Genomic DNA, 25210 nt, shown 5'->3' with positions numbered 1-25210 from the left:
TCACTCATAGTGACTGTTGGTGTCGCAGTAGATTCTCTTATGAGTGCTGTTTTTCTCCAGTGACTAAGTTTAGAGGGGTGCCCTGATCTAGGCAGTGTGGTTGTGGTTTCATATTTTTTCCATTTTTTTCATGAAGGACTGCACTGAGCTCAATAGAGCCTTTGAGGCTGTTCTGAATCCTTCCCCAGATTTATGCTTCTCTATTATCATTTTCCTGACTTGTCTTGAATGCTTTTTTGTCTTCGTTTGGTTTAGTCTAATTGTTGACAGGTTTTGGAATTTTTCTTTTGATTTGACATGATGCTCAATGTTTTGTAGGTTAGCTTAACACATCCTACTTCAGTATTTCAGATTAAGAAAATGAGACAGTAAAGTGTAAAAATAGCTGTGGGAGCTGAATACTTTTTCAAGGCACTGTGTGTGTGTGTGTATAAATAAAATTCATATATGAAAATGAGACCGTTGGGGAACACAATTAGGCCATTCAGCCCATTGAGTCAGTTCCACTACTCCATCATGGCTGGTTTATTATCCCTCTCTACCCCATTCTCCTTCCTTCTCCCTGTAACCTTTGACACTCTGATCGAAAACCTATCAACCCCCGCTTTAGATATACTCAATGATTTGTCCTCTGCAGCCATCTGTGGCAATGATATCCACAGATTCACCACCCTCTGGCTAAAGAAATTCCTCCTCATCTCTGTTCTAAATGGACATCCCTCTGTTCTGAGACTGTGCCCTCTGGTCCTGGACTCCCCCACTATAGGAAATTTCCTCTCCACATTCACTGTATCTAGGCTTTTCAATATTCGATAGGTTTTGATGAGATACCTCCTCCTCCTTCGAACGAGTATGGATGAGTACAGGCCCAGAACTCCTCAAATGTTAACCCTTTGCTTCCTGGGATCATTCTCATAAACCTCCTCTGGATCTTATCCAATGCCAGCACATCCTTTCTTAAATAGGACATCATGGTAGCACAGTGGTTAGTGTGACGCGATTACATCTTGGGGTGTTCCAGAGCTTGGAGTTCAATTCCAATGCTGGGAAGCAACCCAAAACTGCTCACAAAACTTTAAATGTGGTCTGGCCATTGCCTTATAAAGAGTCAGTATTACAAAGTGCACAAGAACCAAATGTAAAACATTGATAATTGGTGTATTCATTTACAGATCACTTACAGATCATATGAAGAGCAGAATTCTGATATTGTCGGCAGATTGTTTTAGTGGCAGAAAATGCGAATCAAACTGTTTATCCATAATGCATTGTACCGAATGTTTAAATGGGCAATTGGGCCATTCCTGCCAGTAGTTTCTCATTTCTATTTCAGACAATGGCCGGCAGCTCCTCCTGGCAAAGGGTCAACATGGAGATTGCCACGAGATCACCACGACTTGCAATCTTTGATTTGGCTGAAGGGAAGTCCTATCAATTCCGTGTCTTTGCGGTGAACAAGTCTGGTATGAGCGAACCATCGGCATCCACTGAGCCAATCCTGGTTCAGGATCACATCGGTAATGTTCCTGTTCCAAACCCAACCCATTTGATGAGAGATTGTTTACTGCAAACATAGAATGGAGACTACACAGCACAGTACAGGACTTTTAGACCACAATATTATGCTAACCCTTTAATCTACTCCAAGATCAATCTAACCCTTCCCTCAAAGTTTAAAGTAAATTTATAATCCAAGTACATATATGTCACCATATACATTGCTGAGATTCATTTTCTTGCACGCATTCACTGTAAATACAATGAAAAAATAATAATGAATAAGCAATAAATATTGAGAACATGAGATGAAGAGTCTTAGAAAGTGAGTTCAGTTCCCACATAACCCTCCATTTTTTTTCTCCTTATGCCTCAAAGTCTCCTAAATGTTTCTAATGTACCTGCCTCTACAACCACCCCTTAATCAAACATGATTTTCCTTTTGTGACTGCTACACTGGTTTTCTGTAATCATTATTACTAGTCATTACATTCAGAAACTGTAAAGATTCATAAAGATGTACAAGATAGGAGCAGGTGTGTATTCCCCCAGCCTGTTGTGATGTCAATTATCTGATTGTGGTCTCAACACTACTCTTCCCCTATTCTGTGCAATCAGTCACTTCCTCAGTCCAACATCTGCCTGCTTCATCCTTGAAGGTGCTCAGTACCTCCAGCTCTACAGTACTCTGGCCAAGAGAGTCTCAAAGCATTGCAACATTACAGACTAAAATCTTCCTCATCTCTGCCTTCAAACTGACTGATTGCATCATGGTCAGATAAGGCAATTCGATGTTCAGGAACATAAGAGGCTGCAGAGAGTAGTAGACTCAACCGAATATATCACAGCCACATCCCCCCCCCCCCAATGGTAGTATCTACAGGAGATGCTACATCCAGAAGGCAATGTCCATCATCAGAGATCCCCACCTTCCAAGCCATGCCATCTTGCAGCTACCATCAGGCAGGAGGTACGAAGCCTGAAGTCCCACCCCACCACGTTCAGCAACAGCTTCAACTATTCGGTTCTTGAACCAACTGGCACAGCCCTAGTCACTGCAGTTCAGGAACACTATAACTACACCGACCACTTTACACTAAAATGGACTTTGTTTTTGTTCTAATTGTGATTTTTATTGTAAAAATTGTGTATAGTTTATGTTTAATTAATGTTTTTCTTCTGAATATTGTGTCTCTTATGCAATAGCCTGTGTTGCACATTACACCTGTGAAGTCAGGTACCTGTGCATTTGACAATAAACTCAACTTCATTCCAAGCAAAACAATACCTAATACCTCCCACGCCCATGACCATAATATTCACTGCATTCTCAAAGAACTTGAATAAGTTAACAAACATCTTAATGTGAACAAGTTTAATTATAAGTAGCTTTATATATACAGTGGCATGCAAAAATTTGGGCACCCCCGGTCAAAATTTCTGTTACTGTGAATAGTTAAGTGAGTAGAAGATGAACTGATCTCCAAAAGCCGTAAAGTTAAAGATGAAACATTCTTTTCAATATTTTAAGCAAGATTCTTCCCTGTGGATTGTCACCTTGTTGTGTTGGAGAAGCTTGTGTGGTCCTGAAATCCCGAGAGCGATGCCGTCTGGAGCTACGCTCCTGGTAGGGTAACCCATCGCAGTAAGGTCGAGGGTGAGGTCCCTGACAAAGAACAATCCAACCAAGACCTCAACAGTGGAACAGGCGGACGAAGTTACTTCGAACTCAACAGCTGTGAAGGCAGATGTAGGCCGCAACAAATCCATCAGCTCCAATCATCATGGTGACCATGCCACTGGAATCAGCTGGTTGAATTGTGAAGTATCGTGTGCTTCTTGGAGTGCAACATCAAGCACATGTGAAACAAATACACACACAGGCGTCTTCACTCTGTGGAAACAGAATGACGACCGTCAACCTCGAGGGATAGCCACAACGACAATTTGAGAGTGAGAAAAAGGAAAGGAGCACCATGCAAGCGTTTGGGCACCCCAAGAGATTTGAGCTCTCAGAGAACTTTTACCAAGGTCTCAGACCTTAATTAACTTGTTAGGCTATGGCTTGTTCACAGTTATCATTAGGAAAGGCCAAGTGATGCAAATTTCAAAGCTTTATAAATACCCTGACTCCTCAAACCTTGTCCCAACAATCAGCAGCCATGGGCTCCTCTAAGCAGCTGCCTAGCACTCTGAAAATTAAAATAATTGATGCCCACTAAGCAGGAGAAGGCTGTAAGAAGATAACAAAGCGTTTTCAGGTAGCCGTTTCCTCTGTTCGTAATGTAATTAAGGAATGGCAGTGAACAGTAATGGGGGAGGTCAAGTTGAAGTCTGGAAGACCAAGAAAACTTTCCAAGAGATTTGCTCGTAGGATTGCTAGAAAGGCAAATCAAAACCCCGTTTGACTGCAAAAGACCTTCAGGAAGGTTTAGCAGACTCTGGAGTGGTGGTGCACTGTTCTACTGTGCAGCGACACCTGCATAAATATGACCTTCATGGAAGAGTCATCAGAAAAAAACCTTTCCTGCATCCTCTCCACAAAATTCAGCATCAGAAGTTTGCAAAGGAACATCTAAACAAGCCTGCTGCATTTGGAAACAGGTCCTGTGGACTGATGAAGTTAAAATAGAACTTTTTGGCTGCAATGAGCAAAGGCATGTTTGGAGAAAAAAGGGCGCAGAATTTCATGAAAAGAACACCTCTCCAACTGTTAAGCAGAGGGGTGAATCGATCATGCTTTGGGCTTGTGTTGCAACCAGTGGCAAGGGGAACATTTCACTGGTAGAGGGAAGAATGAATTCAATTAAATACCAGCAAATTCCGGAAGCAAACATCAAACCATCTGTAAAGAAGCTGAAGATGAAAAGAGGATGGCTTCTACAACAGGATAATGATCCTAAACACACCTGAAAATGAGGCGCAAGCTGAAGGTTTTGCCATGGCTCTCACAGTTCCCCGACCTGAACATCATCGAAAATCTGTGGATAGACCTCAAAAGAGCAGTGCATGCAAGACGGCCCAAGAATCTCACAGAACAAGAAGCCTTTTGCAAGGAAGAATGGGCAAAAATCCCCCAAACAAGAACTGAAAGACTCTTAGCTAGCTAAGGACTTGTGGAAACTGTGTGGTGGTTTCTTTTGAACTTATAGTCTTTTAACATCTTTGGACTATTTCTACTGTGCCCATGGTCCGTTTTTTTTTAATCAATTATGCTATTGTTCGCACTGTTGTAACTATGTGGTTTTGTGCAGGTCTTGTAGCTTTAGTTTTTGGTCTTGTTTTGTCTAGTGGAGTTGGAGCTCCTTTCCGGGGAACGCGCTAAGATGGTAGCACAATATTAATACGCAGTAGCCTCTCTGGACTCTGGATTGGGGATTGCCAAACATTATGTGGATCTTCTGGTGTAGTCTGTTTTGTCATGTGCTTTTGTGATATCATTCTGGAGGAACGTTGTCTCATTTTTTAACTGCATTGCATTTGTGGATTCTAAATGACAATAAACTGAATCTGAATCTGAAAAAAGCTAATAATTGCCAAAGAGGGTGTTACTAATTACTGACCATGCAGGGTGCCCAAACTTTTGCTTTGGGCCCTTTTCCTTTTTTGTTATTTTGAAACTGTAAAAGATGGAAATAAAAAAGTAATTTTGCTTAAAATATTAAAGCAATGTGTCATCTTTAACTTTATGCCTTTTGGAAATCAGGTCATCTTTTACCCGTTTAGCTATTCACAGTAACCGAAATTTTGACCAGGGGTGCCCAAACATTTGCATGCCGCTGTATGTTTTTAAGTTCATATATCTTAAGACATATATTGTATTGTATAATATATAATGTACTCTAAGCCTTCCTTCATTTGTGGGCACTTGTGTTGCTAAGCTACATCCTCCCATTGCTGCCATGTGGGAATATGGAAAATCGCTCTTCGTGCTCAAAGAGTCGATTACGTGAGCCACTTAATTCAACTGAATGCATGCATTTGATGATGCAACTCTGTTCTCCTGTAGAACTCTGCAGCCTTCTGCCAATCCCATTCTCATGATGCCAGGGTAATTCAAAGTTCAAAAATGAAAGTAAATTTCCTATCAAATTACATAAATGTCAACATATTCTACCCTGAGATTCATGTTCTTGCAGGCACTTACATTAGAACAAAGAAATATGATATAATTATTTTTTAAATACACTATATATATATATAAAACACACGGTATATCACAGTATATACAAAAATAAACTGAAAGCATGAGTAGTAGAATCCTTGAAATTAAGTTCATAATTTGTGGAATCCGTTCAGAGTTGAAGTAGTAGTTTGGAGCTGGTCCAGGAGCCTGATGGTTGTAGGAATAATAACTGCTCTTAAATCTGGAGATGTGGAACTTAATGCTCCTGTACCTCCTGTGTGATGGCAGCAGTGAGAAGACAGCATCCACTCTAGCTAGCCTTTCAATATTTGATAGCTTTCAATGAAATCCCTCTTCATTCTTCTGAACTCCAGTGAGTACAGTCCCAGAACCATCAAACATTTCTCATACAGTAATCCTTTCATTCCTGGAATCACACTGGTGAGCCTCCTCTAGACCCTTTCCAATGTCAACACATATTTTCTTAGACCAGGGGCCCCAAACCTACGCACAATTCTCCAAGTGTGGTCTCACTAAGGCCTTATGAAGCCTGAACATCACAACCTTCCTCTTATATTCTTGTCCTTTTGAAATGAATGCTAACATTGTATTTTCTTCCTGACCACTGACTCAGCCTGCAAGTTAACCTTTCCAAATCCTGCACAAGGACTCACAAGACCCTTTGTACCTCATTTTTTTAAAATTTTCTCCCCTTTTAGAAAATAGTCTACTCCTTTATCCTTCTAACAAAGCGCATGCCTATACATTTCCCTACACTATATACCATCTGCCATTTCTTTGCCCATTCTCCTCTGCAGACTGCCTGTTTGCTCAATACTACCTGCCCCTCCACCCATCTTTGTATTAAGTCCATCATCCAAATAATTTACAAACAATGTGAAAAGAAGTGGTTCCAATACCGACCCTTTCGGAACACCACTTGTCACCAATAGCCAACCTGAACAGGCCCCTTTATTCCATCTTTGCCTCCTACCAGTCAGCCAATCTTCTATCCATGTCATTATCTTTCCTGTAATACCATGGACACTTATCTTGTTAAACAACCTCATGTGTAGCACCTTGTCAAAGGCTTTCTGAAAATCCAAGTAAACAACATTCACTAATTCTCTTTTGTCTATCCTGCCTGTTATTTCCTAAAAGAATTCCAACAGATCTGTGAAACAAGATTTCTCCTTAAGGAAACCATACCGACTTTGGCTTACTTTATTATGCGCATCCAAGTACCCTGAAACCTTAATGAACTCCAACATCTTCCCAACTACTGAAGTCAGGCTAACTGGCCTATAATTTCCTCTTCTGCCCTGCTCCCTTCTTAAAGAGTGGAGTGACATTTGCAATTTTCTAGTCCTCCAGAACCATTCTAGAATCTAGTTATTCTTGACAGATCATTACTAATTCCCCCACAACCTCTTCAGCTACCTCTTTCAGAATCCTAAGGTATAGTCCATATAGCCCAGGTGAATTATCTTTCTTCAGATCTTTCACCTTTCCAAGCACCTTCTCCTTAGTAGTAGCAGCTACACTCACTTCGCTCCCTGACATTCTCTAATTTATGGCATATTGCTAGTGTCTTCCACAGTGAAGACTGACACAAAATACTTATTAAATTCATCTGCCATTTTTTATACCCTATTACTGCCTCTGCAGCGTCATTTTCCAGGGATCCGATATCTACTCCTGTCTTTCTTTTATTCTTTATATATCTGAAAGAAACTTTTGGTATCCCCTTTTATAATATTGGCCGGCTTGCTTTCATATTTCATCTCTTCTCTCCTTATGACTTTATTAGTTGCCTTCTGTTGTTTTTTTAATAGCTTCCCAATCCTCTAATTTTCAAAAATTATTGCTGTTATATGCCTTTTCCTTTTATGCTTTTTTGACTTCCCTCATCAGCCACAGTTGCCTCGACCTCCCTTTGGAAAACTTCTTCATCATTGGGATGTATATATCCTACATCTTCCAATTTCCCCCAGAACTTACAGCCGTTGTTGTTCTGCTGTCATCCCTGCTAGTGTCCTCTTCCAATCATCTTTACCCAGTTCCACACTCGTGCCTCTGCAATTACCTTTACTCCATTGTGATACTAATACATCTATATTTATCTTCTCCCTCCCAGCTGCAGGTTGAATTCTATCATTTGATCATAAGATCACTGTCTCCTAAGAGTTTCTTTACCTTAAGTTCCCTAATCAAATCTGGTTCTTTCCACAATATCCTATTAAGAATTTCCATTCACCTTGTGGGCTCAACCACAAGCTGCACTAAAAAGCCATCTTGTAGGCATTCAACAAATTCCCTCTTTGAATCCAGCACCAACCTGATTTTCCCAATTTACCTGCATATTGAAATCCCCCCATGACTATTGTTCTTGTTACCTACATTTTCTATCTCTCGTTATAATTATATTCCACATCCTGGTTATTGTTTGGAGGCCTGTATATAACTCCCATTAGGGTCTTTTAACTCTTGCACTTTCTTGACTCTACCCACAAGGATACGAACCTCTTTCTTACAAACCTCTTTCTAAGAATTTGAGTTTGTTTTTTTAAACAACAGGGCTTCTTCATCACCTCTGCCTACTTGCCCATCTTTTCAATACAATGTGTATCCTTTGATGTTAAGCTCCCAACTATGATCTTTCAGCCATGACTTAGTGATGCCCACATCATCATACCTGCCAATCTGTAACTATGCTACAAGATCTTCTACCTTATTCTGTATACTACTTGCATTCAAATATAACATCTTCAATTCTCTATTCGTCACCCATTTCAATTTTGCCCCCATGTTACACTTCAACTCATCACAGTGACTTTACTTTTACCCTATCCTCTACATGTCTTCCTCAGATTCTCATGAAACCCTGCATCTACTTATATACCAACTCTTCGGTTCTCAGCACTCACTCCGGTTACAACCAAACCAAATTAGTTTAAACACTCCACGCCAGCTCTGGCAAACCTTCCCACAAGTCTTGAGAAAGTAATCAAATAATCAAAATAATCAAAAACCCCTGCAAGGCCAGTAATTCTCTTTCCCCCTTCATCAGGCAGAAGATAGAAAACCTTGAGAACATGTACCAGCAGCTTCAATTCAGTTGTTATCGTACTCTTGAAAAGAGCTCCTGTACGATAAAGATGAATAGTTGATCTCTCAATCTACCTCACTGTACCTTATTGTCTCTGTGCACTGCACTTTCTCTATAACTGTAACATTGTATTCTACATTCTATTATTGCCTTGTCCTTCTACTAGCTCTCAATATACTTATGTTTCGAAATGATCAGTATGGATGGCGTCTAAAACAAAGCTTTACACTGGATCTCAGTGCATGTAACAGTAATAAACCAAGTAGCTAAGACGCTCAAACTCTGTTCAATCTAGGGACTGAATCCATTGCTGTGTTGTAATTGTTGAAACTCTTGCATTTTTCAGTGTGTGATTGATTTGTAGTATCTCTTCTCTTTGTACAATTACTCCTTATCCCTCCTCCATCCCTGAGCTTCAGTTTGAGATTCACATTTATGTATCACATGTATGCGGAAACATGCAGCGAAATGTGTCGTTCACATTAACAACCAACATAACTTAAGGATGTGCTAGGGGCAGCCGTCAGGGTGTCACCAAACATTTCAGCAACAACTTAGCATAGCAGTTAGTGTGATGCTATTATAGCTCAGAGCATCAGAGTTCAGTTCTGACGTTGTCTGTAAGAAGTTTGCATGTCCTTCCCCTAAGGGCATTTGTTTCCTCCAGGTGCTCCAGTTTCCTGCCACAGTCCAAAGATGTATAGGTTAGTATGTTAATTGGTCATTTTATTGTTCTGTGATTAGGCTAGTGTTAAATAGGTGGGTTGTTGGACGATTTGGCTCATGGGGCCGAAGAACATGTTCCGTGTTGTATTGCTAAATGAATAAATAAAATAGCATGCCCATGATGTTCAGCAGTACACTGAACACAATAAGCAATAAAACAACAGCAGCAGCAAAACAAGCCACATTCCTCCTCCCGCCCATGCACACACACACGGGCAGTTTTCCCACTCTAGGACATGTCTCCAGGCTTTCGTCATCAGGCTTTGATTTCCAGAAGTACGTAATGCACAAGGTTAAAGCATGTGAGTTTAATACTTCAAGCTATTTTTAAAAAACATATTATGGTGTGCATCTCTCAAAACATTTTGATTTCAGTTTCGAAGATCTTGATGCTAGTGTTAATGTTGCACTCTGACTTTTCCTTTAATGTTGTTTATTCTTCCCTCTTTCAGAGATCCCGTCTCCTCCAAGTGCTGTCCGATGTGCGAGAAACACCAGGCATTCGGTAGTCGTTCAGTGGCTGCCTCCCAAGAAGGGCAGTGAGCTGATTGGTTACTACATTGATTCCTGCCTCCTGGGAACCAATGATTGGCAGCCGTGTAACCATAAACCGGTGAAATATACCAGGTCATTCTTACAAAGCCTTGCCTTCAATTTGTACAAAGTCAAACTTGCTACATTGAGCAATCGATAATATATGTTTCTTTTAGTAATTTTATGTAGTGCACTGTGGTGGTTGTCCATTGTATCTGATGATGACAGGAAACCTGTGTGGGAGAGTTTTTAAAATGGTAAAGCCATTATACTGGGGCAGTTCCATTCTCTCAAACTCAGAAGTTTGGATCTAGTGGTACAATTAATCATCACAGTTGGGGTTTTTGTTGGTTGCAATTGGTGACCATGATTTCTTCTGTTCCTTGTCACGTCCTTCACTCTCCACAAAGCGTTGGAGAGCCGCCTTCCTGGCTGTTGGGTCTTACTGTTGATCTCATCTGCCTAGTCTGTTGGAGCTGACCTTGCAAGCTAACACAGGCGTATATCTAACTCACCAAGGTATGAGGCCCACAATCTACCCTCACCTGATTTAGCCCACCTATCAAGGCAGCATACCAGGCTGTGGCTCCTGTCATATGCAAACAGCTACTTAGAGCCACCCACAGGTAGGAGCTGAGGGTCCAGTAGGAATCAAAAGCGAGTGAGCTGCCCTAGATTGGACATGATAAGCCATTTCACCAGGGGTGCACCCCAGGACACCCCATACGAACCACCGTAATTGCTGCCACAAACAACAAATTTCAAGCCATTTGTCAGTGTTAGTAACCCTGATTCAGATTCAATGAGCAACTATTAATGTGCTCTGAGATTCCGGAGTTCCTCAGTGTCTCAGTGGGGTGGTTCAGAGCCAATCTGGAATGTTTGCCCTTGCGGGCTTGGAACTATGGTCTCTGTCCATTCCCTGTCCTGACAATGGAGGTGGAATGGACCTCCTATGGACTAGGGGACCTGTATTGGAGAAGGAGCCAACTCAACATGAGAGGACACTGCCATCTGTATGTACATTTTGGCCTGTTTCTCCATGTGGAATATTTCTACCTATTGCACAAGCTATTGTATACTGGAGTTGGCAAGCATGAACCCAATGGAACTCTGGGATGTGGGGCTTCTGGCCACTTTATTTCACTCAGCGAATACCATGTGAAATACAAACCAACAGAAAATGTCATGCAAAACCAAGAAAGGGATGAGTTTTAACAAACTGCAACCATCTCTTGCCTCAAATTCCACTATTTTCAGCCCTTTGTCATTTCCATCTGTCACCTCTCAGCCTCTCTCATTTTTTCCACCCTCCTCTCCTCCATCTCCTTATCATACCCCCACCTGAATCCACCCATCACCTCCCAGCCTCTGTCACTATTCCCACCCTCCCCTCCTCACCTGGATTAACTCATCACCAGCTAGTTCTTGCTCCACCCCTCCCCCTCACCTCTTTATACTGGCTATCTCCCCTCTATCTTTCAGTCCAGATCAAGGGTCTCAAGCAGAAACCATGTCTGCCTATTTTCCCTCCACAGATGCTGCCTGACCTACTGAGTTCCTCCTGCTTCTGTGTTGCTCCAGATTCCAACATCTGAATTCTCCCCATGTCTGCAGCTTTTTTTTCCATTTTAGATTTCATTCAGACCGGAAAAGAGCCATGAAATTCTGTTCATGCTCACAGGCATGTGAGTATTTTAATTACTTCAACACTTCATGAACATTTCTGTTCTCTCCCTGTTAGATTTGTAGTTCATGGCCTAATCAATGGACACAAGTACATCTTCCGTGTGAAAGCCGTAAACGCTGTGGGAGTCAGTGAACTCTCTCAGGAGACGGAGCCCATCGTTGTCCAATCAGCTCTAAGTGAGTGTCTAGTCAAGACTCTTGTACCTGTATCTATTATTAGAACGGGAAAAGAATGTAAATAACGACTGGAATCTAACCTCTTGCTGTGAACCAAAGGGCAGGGATGCACTATTCTGTGGAAAGGAATAAACTTAACATTGGAACATAGAGAATTACAGCACAGTACAAGCCCTTCAGCTTACAATGTTCTGACCTCTAACCTGCTCTAAGATCAATCTAATCCTCTATTTTACATCATCCATATGCTTTAGTATTTGTTCAGTGTCCATAATGCATCCGCCTCTACCACCAGCCCGGCAGCGTGTTCCATACACTCACTGCTTCTGTCCAAACAACTTGCATCTGGCATCACACTTATACTTTCCTAATACTTTGATAGGGAGGCGTGCAGAGGTAGGAACCCGCAGTGGATTGAGTTTGCATTGCTCTTCAGTTCGACTGCTCTCCTATTCTACTTTTCCATTATTCTGTGATTTGCTGATGGATTTTCTGAATTTTAGAAAGCCCGGTCATGTGGAGTGTGAGACCATCTTGGAAACGAACTATCAGATATTATCACTATTAAAATGTCCTGGGGTGAAAGTGGCTAAAACAAAAGAGCGTAATGTTAGGGTGATTGAAGGAAAGTGTGCCAGAGGTAGATTTTTTTACAAAGAGAGTAGGGGTAGTAGTAGAGGCAAATATATTAGGGACATTTAAGACATTCTTAGATAAGCACATGATTAAAGAAAAAAATGGAGGGTTATGTGGGAGGGAAGGGTTAGATTGATCTTGAAGTAGGTTAAAAGGCCAGCACAATGTTGTAGGCCAAATGATCCATACTGTGCTGTAATGTTCAATGTTCAAAAATGTTTATAGTTTCATCTTCAAAATGAGGTTGAAGAGAGCCAGAGAGCAGAGGACATGACTAAAAGGGCAATGTTTCTTTGGGGAAGGTACCAAGGATTTGTCAAAAGCATTCACAGCCTTACCTGGTTCTGGATCTTGAGGAGTATGCTGGAATATTTTTGCTAAATAATTTCAACATCACTCGGAGTCCCATTACAGGTTGGTACTTAAAGTTATCATCATTCCAAAGGATACAAATTAGAGAAATTGTCATGTCATATTCTCTGGCTTATATCTGCTGATTGTTTAATGTATAAATGGTGAATCAAGATTTTGGGGTTGTGGGTTCGGAGGAGTTCTTGAAGAAGCATTGATTACAGCTACTAATGCAAGAGGAGGCAGATGCTGGAATCTGGAGCAACACACTAGGGCAGTGAGTGGGAAGCATCTGTGGAAGGAAATGTGGCCTGTTGACATTTCCAGTTGAGACCCTTCATCAGGACTGAAAGATAGAGAGAAAATAGTCAGCAGCCACCAGCTTGTCATGTTACCCTGAGTGTTTATTTCTGTTTCAGAAGGTATCTTTGATGCCAAACTTAGTAGAAGGCAATTCACCCAGACTCATCCAGAGTATCCACTGTCCTCTCCTATCAGATTCCTCCTTCTTCAGCCCTTTGCCTCTTCCACCTATGACCTCCCAGCTTCTCACATCAGCCACCCACATTCCCCCTCATCTGGTTTCATCTTTTACCTGCCAGCTTGTATTCCTTACCCTCCCTCCAGCTTCTTAGTCTGGCTTCTTCCCCCTTCCTTTCCGGTCCTGATGAAGGGTCCCAACCTGAAACATCAACTGTTTATTCCTCTCCATAGACGCTGCCTGTTCCTCCAGCATTCTGCGTGAGTTACTCTCGATTTCCAGCATCTGCAGAATCTTGTCTATCTTCATTGAAGCAATGGACAGAAACACAACTACATTAACAAATATCAGTTATGACCAAGTAATTTCAATCCTTTTATATATTCAAGCCTTGTTAGTAATATGGGTGTTAATTATCTGCTGTATTTAAATTGTTTTCTTTATGTGACCCTTTTAGGAGGAGGGGTTCCTCACGGTAGGTACTGTGAAGCAATTAGTCACATTTGTTTTTGTCTAGCAGCACTTTGTTTAATAGATCAGATTATTAACATTCCACAGTGTTGCTAGTCATCAGCACAGTTTAATACTCACTTCTGATTAAACTTAAAGTGTCACTGTTACCTAATTACAGGACAGTTAGTTTTAAATTCTCACAGACCATCTGTAATGATTTAGGTTGGATTTTACACCTGTTTTGGAATGGTTGTAAGTCTGAACTGCTGTAGCATTTAGCTGGAATGGATATGGGGAAGATTTGTGCGGAATCTTTGGGATGGGTCTGGGAAGATGAAGTTTGGCACGGAGTAAATTGGCCAAACAGCCTGTTTCTGTGCTGTAGTGCTCTGTGACTTGAGGTTAATGCAACTGAATGGTTGGACTTATTTAGAGAGGGTGGGACTGTTTTCCCTGGAAAACAGGTTTATACTTATGGGGAGCGTAGGTAGGTGGATGGTCGCAGTCTTTTCCCCAGGGTGGAGAATCTAAACCTGGGGGGGCATAGGTTTAAGGTGAGAAGGGAACGATATAAAGGAGATCAAAAAGACAACTTTTTCACACAGTGCTGGGTGTATGGAATGAGCTGCTAGAGGAAGTGGTAGAAATTGCAATAATTACTACATTTTAAAGATATTTGGATATGGAAGGTAAGGTTTAAGAGGTTATGGACCAATCACAGGGAAGTAGGACTCTCTCAACACTGTACTTCATCAGTATGGATGAGAGGGGCCGAAAGGCCTGTTTATTTGCTGCGACTTTGAAACCTCTCTACCGTGGTGTACCTGACAATAAACAGACCCAAATCTGAATGTCAGTGTCACTGAACAGGTAGCTTCTACCAATTCAAGAGTCATTGCCTCTCTCTCTACATTATTGTCATCCACAGCCATCCCATCATCGCCCTACGGTATAACCCTCCTCGACTGTGCCAACGACTCCATGACACTGGGCTGGAAGGTGCCCAGGTTTACTGGGGGATCAGATATCACTGGGTACTTCATGGACCATCGTGAAGTTACTGATCTCAAATGGCATGAGAGTAACATTAAAGCAATCACTGGAACAGTTTATAAGGTCAGTGTTTGTATGGGAATAAATGATGTTCCATAACTGGGAATTTTGCTGTTTCCACCAAGCAGACATTGGGAAGGCTGCAAGATAACTGTTTGATAGTGTGGAATGGGACTTTACTGTGATCTTGCACAGGGGATATGGCTTTTTAATGTGAAATTTGGATCTCCAATATTCAAAACATGGTAGAGCCATATTTGGTGATAACATTGTTCAGATTTAGATGAGCATTATTTGTCACATGTCCATTGAAGCATACAGTGCAATGTGCTGTTTTCATCAAATCAGCAAAGATCAGCTGGGACCAGCCTGCACGTGTTACTGTGTTTCCTGCGGCAGTGCCCACAATTTACCAGTCCTAACCCATACATTTTTAGATGGTGGGAGGAAGCTAGGGCACCCGGAGCGAAACCATACAACCACAAGGAGAACGTTAAAACATCCTTATAGGCAGCGGCAGGAATTGAGTTGAATTGAGAGTGAGCAGCTTCAAGTTCCTGAGTGTCAAGATCTCTGAGGGTTTAACCTGGTTCCAACATATTGATGGAGTTATAAAGAAGCCAAGTCAGCGGCTATACTTCATTAGGAGTTTGAAGAGATTTGGCATGTCATCAAATACACTCAAAAATGTCTATATTTGTACTGTGGAGAGCATTCTGACAGGCTGCATTACTGTCTGGTATGGAGGGGCTACTATACAGGACCGAAAGAAGCTGCAGAAGGTTATAAATCTAGTCAGCTTCATCTTGAGTACTAACTTACAAGTACACAGGACATCTTCAGGGAGCGGTGTCTCAGAAAGGCGGCGTCCATTATTAAGGACCTCCAGCACCCAGGGCATGCCCTTTTCTCACTGTTACCATCAGGTAGAAGGTACAGAAGCCTAAAGGCCCACACTCAGTGATTCAGGAACAGCTTCTTCCCCGCTACCATCCGATTTCTAAATGGATATTGAATCTTTGGCCACTACCTCACTTTTTATTTAATATATGGTATTTCTGTTTTGGCACTTTTTAAAAAACCTATTCAATATACGCAATTGATTTACTTGTTTATTATTATTGTTATTTTTAACTTATTTATTATTATTATTTTCTCTGCTACATTTTATCTTGTTTTGAACTGCTGCTGCTACGTTAACGAATTTCATGTCACATGCCGGTGATAATAAACCTGATTCTGATTCTCAGTCTGATCAATGATTGTCGGTGTTGTAAGAACATTTGCTGACTGCTATACTACTGTGCCACTCATAACGTGATGGGAGCTTGGATTAAATACAGGGAGGAAAACAGCAGATAAACTTTCTGAAGTTTGATGGAGATAATCTGCTTTTCCTAAATAAGTTGTTGGAAATCCTCCAAAGGGTAGGCAGCATCTTTGGAGAAAGATATGGAGTTAATATTTTAGGTCTGAAAGAAATCCCCCCTTCAACTAACTGGCATAATCCTAATCACTTGGTTTACCAACAATCACTACTTTACACTAAAATCTTGTAAAAATTGCTTTGTTTCATTTAAATATTGATAATAAATTTATTTTGAATTTTGAATTTGTGAACTTATTTATTGAGATACAGCATAGAATAGGCCTTACCAGCCTTTTGAGTCACACAGCTTAGCAACTTCCAATTTAATCCTCGCCTAATCACTGGACAATTTACAATGACCAATTAACCTACTAACTGGTACATCTTTGGACTGTGGGAGGAAACCAGAGCACCTGGAGAAAACCCATGTATTCCATGTGGAGGATGTACAGATTCCTTACAGATGACATTGGAATTGAACTCCGACCTCCAACGCTCCAAGCTGTAATAGCGTCACACTAACCACTACGTTGCCATATTGTTGTATATCTAACGCTATGTGTCTGTAATACTGTTGCAAATTTTTCATTGCAGCTATGCATAAATGTACTCGTGCATATGACAGTAAAATTGACTTGACTTTCATCTCCAAGTACAGTACACAGTAGGGAGACAGTGAACGTATACTTGAAGGTCTTTCTGAGTTCAGTTCTACCACCATTGCTGGTGTTATTTACATGGTGCCAAACTTTGATCTGGACCATTGCCTCCACTCACATCAGCTGTCCAGGAGGAAACTTTGAGTTTCCTTTGTAAAATCCATGTAAGCAAGAGTCCCATATAACCAAGTTGTGACTGCCTTCTTTATGTTGACTCTGCAATTCAAGCTCCCACACATACCCAGAGAACAGGAGCAGGGTTAATACATAATGGAGCCTATTTTTTCCCAACTGTCCATCTTAACTTCAGTTGTCCTTACTGTTGGTCCAGAGCCCTCAAGCATTTTGAGCTGAAGTGATTATGGACAAAGGGAACCCCCCCCCCCCCCACCAAAACCAAAACAGGATGATATGTTAATGTATGATAGACTCTTGTATAAGGTTATGATCATGTGTTTGAGGTTTCCTGTCATGCTTGTTGGGAGAACCATATTGATAGATGCTTTCTTTGGTTCTTCAAAAGGTTGAACATCTGAAGGAAGGCTCTTTCTATGAGTTTAAGGTCAGCGCCATGAACCTTGGTGGTGTGGGTATCCCTTCAGAGTGCAGTCGATCTTTCAAATGTGAAGCTTGGACCATGGCCGAGCCAGGTAACTGACTGGAGATGTCCCAGGGCACTTATACCCACAGGATAGTCACTCTGGCAGGCATACATCTGTATAAATATAACCAGAAGACATAGGAGCAGACTTAGGTCACTTGGCCAATCGAGTCTGTTCCGCCAAGGTACCTAAAGACACTTCCATCTATGGCAATAGATTCCACAAGTTTACCACTCTCTGTATAAAGGAATTCCTCCTCATCTCTGTTTTAAATGGGTGTCCCTTGATTGACTTTGCTCTTTTTTATCATGTGCCTCCAAGTACTCTGAAACCATATCCTTACCAATTGACTCCAGCATCTTCCCAAGCCACAGAGGTCAGGCTGACTGGCCTTTCTTCTGCCTCTCTCCCTTTCTTAAAGAGTGCAATGACTTAAGCAATTTTCTAGTCCTCCAGAACCATGCCAAAATCTATTGATTCTTAAAAGATCATTACTAATGCCTCTAAAATCTCTTCAGCTCCCTCTTTCTGAATTGTATGATGTAGTCCATCTGGTTTTGGTGACTTATCTACCTTTAGTCCTTTCAGCTTCCCAGGCACCTTCTCCCTAGTAATAGCGGCTGCTGCACTCACTTCTGACCCGGCATTCTTGAACTTCCAGCTTACTGCTAGTGTCTCCCAAAGTGAAGACTGATGCAAAATACTTACCCAGTTTGTCCATGATTTCCTCGTTTCCCCCATTACACCATCAATTTCCAGTGGTCGAATATCTACCATCACCTCTCTCTTACTCTTCATATGTCGGGAAAAAAACTTTTGATATACTCATTGATATTATTGGCTTGTTTATCTTCATATTTCATCTTTTTCTTCCTTATGACATTTTAGTTGCCCTGTTGGTTTTTAAAAGCTTCCCAATTTTCTAACTTACCATTATTTTCTGCTCTATTATATGCCCTCCCTTTGGCTTTTATGGTGGCTCTGACTTCTCTTCTAGCATATGTTATCCTGCCTTTAGAATACTACTTCTACTTTGGGATGTCTCTATCCTGTGCCTTCTAAATTGTTCCCAGAAACTCCAGCCATTGCTGCTGTGCCATCACCCTTGCTAGTGTTTCCTTCCAATCAACTTTGGCCAGCTCTGCTCTCGTGGCTTTACTCCCAATTTCCTTTATTCCACTGTAATAATGATGCATTCAATGTTAGCTTCTCCCTCTCAAATTGCAGGGTGAATTCTATCATATTATGATCACTGGCTCATAACGGTTCCTTTACCTTAAGCTCTTTGATTCATTACACAACACCCAATCCAGAATAGCTAATCCCCTAGTGGGCTCATGAACTTCTCTAAATGCCATATTTAGATATTCTAAAAATTCTCTCTCAGGATCCAAACGTTGCACCAACCTGATTTTCCCAATGTACCTGCATATTGTAATCCCCCATGTCTATTGTAATACCCGGTACTTCCTTTTTGACATCTTTGCAAGATATAATACTGTTCCTGTATTCTGACACTGTTATCTAATGAAGAAGTCACTCCACTAGTGAATACTAAGATGTTCTTATCCTTGATGTCCCTCAGGACCAACTTACGACTTGACCTTCTGTGAACTGAGAAGCCACTCCCTGGTGATCCTGTGGAAGCCACCGATCTATACCGGCAGTAGTGATGTCACTGGCTACTTGGTGGACATCTGTGAACTGGGCTCAGAAGAGTGGAGAACTGTGACAGAACAGCCCGTAAGCACCCGCTACCTGAAGGTCAGTGATGAAGCATTGGGCTAAGTTTACAAAACACTTGGCACTGATACTGAAGTGTTAGTATTTGGAATTCAGTCCAGTGATCTATGAAAACTTGCTTAAATTAAGATTTTTTATTTCAATTCAGATTCATTTGTTTATCACTTATACATAAGAACATACAGTGAAAAGTGTCATTTGTGTTAACAATGACACAACCTATGGATGTACTGGGAGCAGACTGAAAGAGTCGCCACACATTCTGGCACCAACAGAGCATGTCCTATATAAACCTACCCCAGGATGAATCCAATACATCCCTTCTACACAGCCCATAACCCTCTTTTTCTTGCAGCCATGTGTCAATCTAAGAGGCTCTTGAATGTTCAGCAGAAAATCAGCAACAAAATATATCTTATCTCTGTATATTTTAAAGCAGTTTTCCAGCTAGCAATAAGAATAAATAAAATGTTTCATGGTGTTGGGAAATGATGGGATGTTGTATACATTCCATTTATTTAACTGAGTCCTGATGAAGAGTCTTGGCCCGTAACGTCGGCTGTTTATTCCTTTCTATAGATGCTGCCTGGCCTGCTGAGTTCCTCCAGCATTTTGTACATGTTGCCAATTTAATTATCGGTCCTGTTGTGGTGATTATTCAATGAAATGAGAGACCTTTAGAAAGTACACATGCAGTATGAGTTACTGTAGAAAATGGATGTTTCTGACTTGTGCGGATATCAATTTACAGACAGACCTCCGAAACAAACCCTGATATGGTCTGTATTACCATTTAAATAAAATAATTACAATATAAAATATAGAACAGAACAACACTGTACAGGTCTTTTGGTCCATGATGTTGTGCCGACCTATATAAATCTACCCCATGATGAATCTATTCCTTCCCTCCTACACAGCCCATAGAACTCTATTTTTCTTACATCCATAAGTCTCTTAAATATCCCTAATATATGCCCTCTACCCCCACCCACAGAGCTCCAACCACTCTCTGTGCAGAAAAAAACACCTATCTCTGACATCTCCACTAAACTTTCCTCCACTCAACTTCAACAGATGTCTTCTGGTTTTAGCCATTGCCACCCTGGGAAAATTGCTGGCTATCCACTCTATATATGCCTCTTGCACACCTCTGTCAAGTTGCCTCGCATCCTCCTTTGCTCCAAGAGAAAAGTCCTAGCTTACTCAAGCTTTCATCATAAGACATGCTCTCTAATCCATCCTGGTAAATCTCCTCTGTACCTTCTCTAAAGCTTCCATATTTAAGTTTGCTGATGCTATATTTAAGATTGCTGACGCCATATTTAAGTTTGCTGACGGCACCACAGCCGTAGGCCAAATCAAAGGTGGTGATGAATCGGCATATACAGTGCCTATAAAAAGTATTCACCCCCCCCCCCCTTAGAAGTTTTCATGTTTTATTGTTTTACAACATTGAATCACAATGGATTTCATTTGGCTTTTTTGACATTGATCAACAAAAAAAAAATTTTCATGTCAAAGTGAAAACAGATCTCTACAGTGATCTAATTTTTTTTTCTTTTTTTTTGGTATTTACACAGTTTGTGGTCTTTTGTACATTAGTTGTTTTTCCATCATGTTGAGTGAGGTTTTTCAGTGATTCTCTTGTGTTTACTTGTATTTACTGTGAGTGCCTGCAAGAAAATGAATCTTGGGGGTTGTAGATGGTGATGCATATGTACTTTGAAAATAAATTTACTTTTAAATTTGAATATCCCTCCAATAATGAGGCAACCAGAAATGAACACAATATTCCAAGTGTGGTCAAACCAAGCTTTTATAGAGCAACAAGATTACTTTGTGGCTCATGAACTCAAACTTCCAAATAATGAATGCTAGCACATGATACGCTTTCTTAACAATCCTATCAATTTATGTGGCAACTTTAAGTGATCTGTTGATGTGACCCCCAAGATCCCTCTGTTCTACCACACTGTTAAAAATTCTGTCACTAGCCTGTATTCTGCCTTCAGGTTCGATCTCCAGCGACCATAAGATATAGGAGCAGAAAAATGCCATTGAGCCCATTGAGTCTACTATACCATTTGATCATGATTGATTTATTTTTCATCTCAACCACATTTTTCTGCCTTTACCCCATAACCTTTGACACCCTTACTAACAAGAACCTATCTTTCCAATATTTTTATTAAATTTCATATATACAAATACAGAATTAATAAGGATACTTATTATAAATCAAAATAAGATAGCACAAGATGCACTATATATAAATCACACTGATACAATCACAGTATCCCATATTCATGATCAATCAAATAAAATGAATTGAATTATGAAATACAATAATATGGTTAATTATATTATAAAACTAATCTACACTCTCTACCAAGACAAAGCTGGTTGATAAAAAAAAAACAAGAGAAAAAAAGAGTACTTTACCATATAGTGTTTTATAATAATAGCCCAGATCCATATTTTAATAACAATAACAATTCAAAGATTTTTAAAATAGTTCAGAAAGGGTCCTCATAGCATTTGAAAATCTTGGTTAGAATCAGAAATCGAACAACGAATCTTCTCTAAATTTGATCATGACATAACATCACATAACCATTGAGCGTGTGTAGGGGGCAACCTCCTTCCATTTAAGCAAGATCGCCCTCCTAGCCATAAGAGAAATAAAAGCCAGTACCCGCAAATGAGAAAGCTCCGAAATTATAGCTCTTTCCTCAACGATACCAAATAAGGCAGTCACAAGGATTGGGCTTAAAATTAACTTCGAAAAGTACAGAAAAAGTTTGGAATACACCTTTCCAATATTTTTCAAGCCTTGAACATGACCAAAACATATGAATTAATGAAGTCTCTCCATTATTACATCTGTCACAATAAGGAGATATATCTGCAAAAAACGAAAGAGCTTGACTTTAGACATATGAGCCCTACGTACCACTTTAAGTTGTAGGAGGGAATGACGAGCACATAATGATGAAGAATTAACCATTTTGAAAATAGCCCTCCGGGTCTCATCAGATAATGAAGTCTGTAAATCCTTTCCCCAATCTTTTTTGATTTTGTCTAAAGGAGCCATTCTCAATCCCAACAACAGACCATAAATATAAGATATTGAGCCATTATCAAAAGGTTTCAAATTAAAAATTACCTCTATTATGTTCTTATCTGGGCTGGTAGGAAATATATGTAGTTTAGATCTTAAAAAATCTCTAATCTGCAGATATCGAAAAATGTGGGTATTTGATAGGTTATATTTCACTGAGAGCTGCTCAAAAGAAGAAAGTAATTCCAACAACAGATCCTGAAATCATTTAATGCCTAATCTGTCCCATTCTCTAAAAAACAGATCGGTCGTAGATGGTTTAAAAAAAAATTAGAAAAAATAAGACTAGAAATGGAAAATCTCAATAAACCAAAATGCTTTCTAAACTGTAGCCAGATCCTCAAAGTGTGTTTAGCCACCAAACTGTCAGTTAATTTATTTAAAGATAAAGGAAGAGAGGATCCAAGAAGAGAAATAATCGAAAATTTCGTAATAGAGTTGGCTTCCAAAAAGAACCTATCAACGTTAGCTTTAAATACACCCAATGACTTGGCCGCCATAGGCATCTGTGCCAATAAATTCCACAGATTCACTACCCTCTGGCTGCAGAATTTCCTCCTCATCTCTGTTCTAAAAGGAAGTCCTTGTGTTCTGAGATTGTGCCCTCTGGTTCCGGACTCTCTCACTATAGGAATCATCCTCTCAACATCCATTCTATCTAGGCTGTTCAAGAGACTTAGATAGGAAGGATGTAGAAAATATGTTTCCAACATGAGGAATAATCTCACAGACCCCATGAGATCCCTCCCCCCCCCACCCCCATCCCCATTATTCTAAACTCTAAAGTACTCACTGAAACTAATCAAATGCTCTTTATATGTTACCCAGTTGATTCCCAGGATCATTCTCGTAAACCTTCTCTGGATCACTTTATACTCTTCTGGATTTAATCCCAATAGGTTTGGTTCATTCTGTATCATTAACTGACTTCACTCTGCTGTTCTCCCAGGTTACTCAGTTGGAGGAAGGGAAGAGATATATTTTCAAAGTCCGAGCAGTGAACTCGCATGGAGCAGGGAAACCATCTGAGCCTTCAGAGCCCGTGCTGGTTCACACCAGACCAGGTACATCAACGGCCCATCGCTTGCAGCTGACAGGGTCCACACAGAGAGCACAAGAACTGGTGTCTCGATCTGTTCAAAAATAAATGTGGGCATTAGAAAGTTTAAAATGAGGGTAGTAACCATCTGGCAGTGAGATTAAAGGGTGTATGGGGAATAGGGTACCCATGTGTATAAAGAGATTACAAGAAAAGTGCTTTGTGAGGCAGGAGTTGAAATGTACAGATTTCTCAACAATTAGAATCCAGATTATAGATATTTTATTGATCCCAAAGGAAATTACTGTGTTACGGTAGCATTACAGGTGCACAAATATAAGTATTAAAAGAGGAGTAGAAAGAATAAAAAATTAGTTACCATAAACAGGAGAGGGTCATCATTTTCCTGGCTATAGTTTGACTCATTATAGAGCCTAATGGCCGAGGGTAAGAATGATCTACTTAGCACTCTTTGGAGCAGCAGTTATCTTAGTCTGTTACTAAAGGGGCTCCTCTATTCAGCCAAGGTGTATCCAGAGGGAGAGAAACATTTTCCAGAATTGCCAGGAACTTCCATAGGATCCTTTGTTCTACCACAGCCTCCGGTGTGTCCAGTTTGTCTCCCATAACAGAGCCAGCCTTTCTAATCAGTTTATTGATCCTGTTGGCATTACCTGTATTGATGCCATTGCCCCAGCACACCACCATACAGAAGATTGTACTAGCGACAACAGACTGGTAGAACATGTTAAGGAGAGGTTTACGTACTCCAAAGGATCTCAGTCTCCTCAGGAAGTAGAGGCAACTCTGGCCCTTTTTTGTACACAGCCTCTGTGCTGGTGCTCCTCTCAAGTCTGTCCTCCAGTTGCATCCTGGGAGCAATACAAGCTAAAGTCCATCACCATCTCCTTTGTCTTACTAATGTTGAGCTGCTGATGATTCAGCTTGCACCATTTGACGAAGTCCTCCACCAGGGTCCTGTATTCATCCTCCCATCCTCCCTTTATACACCATTATGGGATATTATGGGAGTCTGCCTACATTCATATATCTGAAATGTCCCAGCAGTGGAGAATCGCTGGTTAAATGTTAAACATTATTTATTTTAAGTACTGTAACTGAATGATGTTGGGAACAGCAGTGCTGGTTCCTGTACTCACAAACCTTTCTCTTAACTTGTGCACAAGGAACCAAAGAGATTTCGGCAGGTGTGGATGACAACGGCAACATCTATATGAGCTTCCAATGCTCTGACATGACTGATGCCTCCCAGTTTTCCTGGGGCCTGGCCTACGAGGACATCACTGACTTCTCCCGGGTTCACGTTGAAACAGAGGGTGACACGTAAGTCAATTCACTTTCTGCTGTCCGGGCTAGGTTAGGTTCAGCAATCTCGGTTTGGTACTGATCGAGGCTCCAATTTGATTGGGCCTGGGTTTGTCCCAACATCTCACTGGCAAGCACAATGGGTTATCAATAAACAATGACTTTCATTTGTAAAGCACCTTTCAGGGCATCCCTTAGTGCCTTTAACAACACACACAAGATGCTGGAGGAACTCAACAGGTCAAGATCACATGGTAGCTATCCATTTCAATTTGATGTGCCATTCCCATTCTGACATGTCGGTCCATGACCTCCTCTGCTGCCACAACCAGGCCACACTCAGGTTGCAGGAGCAACACCTCGTCTGGGTAGTCTCCAACCTGAGGCATGAACATCGATTTCTCTACTGGTAATTTCAACCCTTCCCCCTTCTCTCTGTTTCCATTCCCTGTTCTGGCTCCCATCTCATTTCTTCTCTTCTCCTTACCTGCTTATTGTTTCCCACTGGCTCCCCTC

At 40.8% G+C, this 25210-nt stretch overlaps 1 protein-coding gene across 1 annotated transcript in view; it reads left to right on the top strand.

The window, feature by feature from the left end:
• LOC140733438 (myomesin-2-like) overlaps positions 1–25210 on the top strand; it is a 130625-nt gene that overhangs the window by 83504 nt on the left and 21911 nt on the right. Inside the window, exons 15-22 of the mRNA XM_073056764.1 lie at positions 1334–1517; positions 9911–10085; positions 11737–11858; positions 14708–14895; positions 17384–17510; positions 19048–19226; positions 23279–23393; positions 24556–24712. Of these exons, the coding sequence (XP_072912865.1) occupies positions 1334–1517; positions 9911–10085; positions 11737–11858; positions 14708–14895; positions 17384–17510; positions 19048–19226; positions 23279–23393; positions 24556–24712 (1247 nt within the window). The remainder of the gene's footprint in view (positions 1–1333; positions 1518–9910; positions 10086–11736; positions 11859–14707; positions 14896–17383; positions 17511–19047; positions 19227–23278; positions 23394–24555; positions 24713–25210) is intronic.

Source organism: Hemitrygon akajei, chromosome 9 (assembly GCF_048418815.1).
Source record: "Hemitrygon akajei chromosome 9, sHemAka1.3, whole genome shotgun sequence".
Lineage (NCBI taxonomy): Eukaryota > Metazoa > Chordata > Chondrichthyes > Myliobatiformes > Dasyatidae > Hemitrygon > Hemitrygon akajei.
The sequence above is the reverse complement of the archived record's forward strand: the minus strand, read 5'-3'. Positions and strand labels throughout refer to the sequence as shown.